Genomic DNA, 2,979 nt, shown 5'->3' with positions numbered 1-2,979 from the left:
TTATTTTTAGATAAAAAACAATAAATTCAATTAAAATGTACGAACACTATAAAAGAATTTTATAATTATTTAATCATAGGTTGAATGTTAAGAAATATTTGACTTTTATTTTAATAATCTAGGTAGACAAAATAATGTTTGCATTCTAATTAATTAAAAAACAATATCCATTTTGATAAAAAAAAAGTTAGAATTAATATGAGAGTGACATCTATTCATAAAAACATTTTTTTTAATGTTATTGATGATTTGTATATTTAATTTAGAATTAAATAACAAACAAATCTATTTTTCTGGTACATCTTAAACAACATTTGACAAAAACCTTTAAGTTTATTTTTAAAAAATTAAATTTAAATTCAAATAACGTTTGACGAAAATATAGAAATAACATGTATAAAAAGAACTTTCCTATTTTTTTTCCTGATTTAACTCCGAAACTTAATCCGAAAAATTATTATACTGATTTTGTTCGTTTAGGGTTTAGCAGATTTTCTATCAATTCTCCGTGATTTCTTAGACTAAATTTTGGTCGCAGGTACATTTGTTTAATTTTCTACTACACATGTTATTGAATCCTATTTCAAATTGTGATCGTGATTATTTTTTATCCCAAAATTGAACTAATGTCAAATAGTGTGTTTCAATTTCTAGGTTTTATGAAAAACCACTATGAATTGTTTTAATAATTTTAAGTATTTTTTTCACTGTTTCAGATCATATTAGTTATTGTGATCATCAATTGAGTTATAGTGGAAAAGTTTTTAAGTCTCTTAAGATCATATAGTAGTTTTGGAAGAATGGCGAAGAATTGGTTTGATGCAAGCGATTCACAAATAATGAATGAAAACACTAATAGTTTTGTTGGCAAAAGAGTGTCATCTTCTACCTCAAACACTTCACTTGTCACGGTCAGTAATGGCCTTACATCGGCATCGCACGAGGAGGTTCCTGTGACGGTTGGAAACAATGGTATGGATCATTGTGGAAGCACACCTGTTGCTCCGCGCACAATGGGCCTTACTATGGCTGAGACATTGGTTCGGGGTTCACCGCGTTCTCACGCGCCTGCACAAGTGAGTTTGATTGCTTAGAGTTATGTTGTTTATTTGGTAAAATGTCATTGGTGATCAATCATGTGAAATGTTTTTTTTGCTATGCAGATATCTGATGGTGCTCAGAAGCTTGAAGAGATTGCTCTTAAGAAATCACGGCTATTAGTCCCTATGATGCCGTATATGCCAAGATCCATGGTATTGATGTTTCTTTCTTTATTTCTGAGTCTTTCAATGTAATGTAGTCATGAAAGATATTCTTTCTTGATTAGTATTAACTATTTTGTCGCATCATGTGTTGCCGTGCATAATGCTATCTATGGTTTTATCCATGGTTTTAAACTGCGTTTGCGAGAGCTACGATTACAGTCATTATGTCTTTTGTGGTCATTATGCCTTGCGATTACGGTCACTATGTCTTTTGTGGTCATTATGCCTTGCGATTACGGTCATTATGCCTTTTGTGGTCATTATGCCTTGCGATTAGGTCATTATGCCTTTTGTGGCATGAATGTTTATTAGATGATGCTTGAAATTCACAGTTGAGAGATGGTTAAAGTCAAGATTGAGATTTAGAACATGCTCAAAATTATCTGAAAGAACATGCCCAAAATTATCTGATACGATTCTTGATGCGGTCGCGGTCGTGCATTTGATTTTAAATCACACTACAATTACAGCTGTAATTGCGGGTGCAGACCACAATTTAAAACACGTCTTTTCTATGCTGTGAATCCTGATGTAATGTCTATGTGTGTCATGTACTTTTCAATTTTATCTCCAACAATTCAAATGATCTCATCAGAGTTGTTTTGGTTTATGTTGTAGGGCGCTAGCTCTTTGGTGAAGTTGAAGGTTAAGACAAGCCCACAATGGCATCCTATTTCGCATTCTGGTAATTCCCATGATTTCAATGCTTTGCGAGAGCTTAACGGTGGATCTTTAGCCACAAAGCACAACTTGAGATTTAACGGAAGTAGGACGCTAGCCACAACGTCCAATGCTACTTCCACTTCTTCTAGTAGTAAAAGTGTTTCAACTCCTTCTGCATCCATAACATTGGAGAAGAAACCTACTTTTCAAACCCAGAGTAGAAGTGATTTCCTTAAGAATCTATCGAGGAAAAGTGCCTCAAAAGATGCGTCTCGAGTCCTGGAGAAATCTAAAGCAAGCACAGAGAATGAGATTAGCTGCAACACTCCGGAATCTAGAGATTCAACTAATGAAGAGCAACAATATCGCGCCAACTTTATTTTGAGTTCCGAAGAAGAAGAAATTGCGTTCTTGCGTTCACTTGGGTGGGAGGAAGACAATAAAGATAATAAAGATGATGAATGTCTTACAGAAAAGGAGATACAAGACTTTTATGATAAGGTTAGGAATTGTTTATTTCTCTCTAGTTACATTACATTGAGTGAATGTTTATATTTGGTGTTTTATTTTGGAATGATTGCACTTATTTGGTTATTTTGTCATGCAGTATGGGAAATTGCAATTGCAATGATTTGGATATGATGGAGCAGAATCGGGCAATCATATGTCTATGTGTTAAACATTTTGTTTAATAGACCATTTTGTATCACATGAATATATGTTGGATTTTTAAAAGAGAAATCATACTCTTACGACTCAACTTGACTCAACTTACACTGTACTTTCATACGCTTTTGCTTTTATAATACAAATAAGCATATGCCATTGCTCTATTTTCGATAGTGTAGGTATACGAATATATGATTTTTGGTGTTAGAATAGCAAGTCTCTTTTTAAAATGGTAGACTTCAAAACTTGTATTTATGATAAATAAATATGCATAATTATTATTTTTTTATTAGTGTCTAAATTACACTTATAAAGTGTCTAGAAAGATTTTATGGAAAATCGAAAAGAAGAAAGGAGTTAGGATTTATGATTGCATATATTC

The 2,979-nt window shown here is 32.7% G+C and overlaps 1 protein-coding gene across 1 annotated transcript; it reads left to right on the top strand.

Moving 5' to 3' along the window:
* Positions 1-428: 428 nt before the first annotated feature.
* Positions 429-2,693, top strand: LOC127106939 (uncharacterized). The gene is made up of 5 exons (XM_051044238.1): positions 429-538; positions 717-1,076; positions 1,164-1,253; positions 1,884-2,429; positions 2,536-2,693. The coding sequence occupies exons 2-5, from the start codon at positions 801-803 to the stop codon at positions 2,557-2,559; spliced, it is 936 nt and encodes a 311-aa protein (XP_050900195.1). The 5' UTR covers positions 429-538; positions 717-800; the 3' UTR covers positions 2,560-2,693.
* The last annotated feature ends 286 nt before the right edge of the window (positions 2,694-2,979 follow it).

The sequence above is a fragment of the Lathyrus oleraceus genome, chromosome 7 (genome assembly GCF_024323335.1).
Source record: "Lathyrus oleraceus cultivar Zhongwan6 chromosome 7, CAAS_Psat_ZW6_1.0, whole genome shotgun sequence".
Taxonomy (NCBI): domain Eukaryota; kingdom Viridiplantae; phylum Streptophyta; class Magnoliopsida; order Fabales; family Fabaceae; genus Lathyrus; species Lathyrus oleraceus.
The sequence above is the reverse complement of the archived record's forward strand: the minus strand, read 5'-3'. Positions and strand labels throughout refer to the sequence as shown.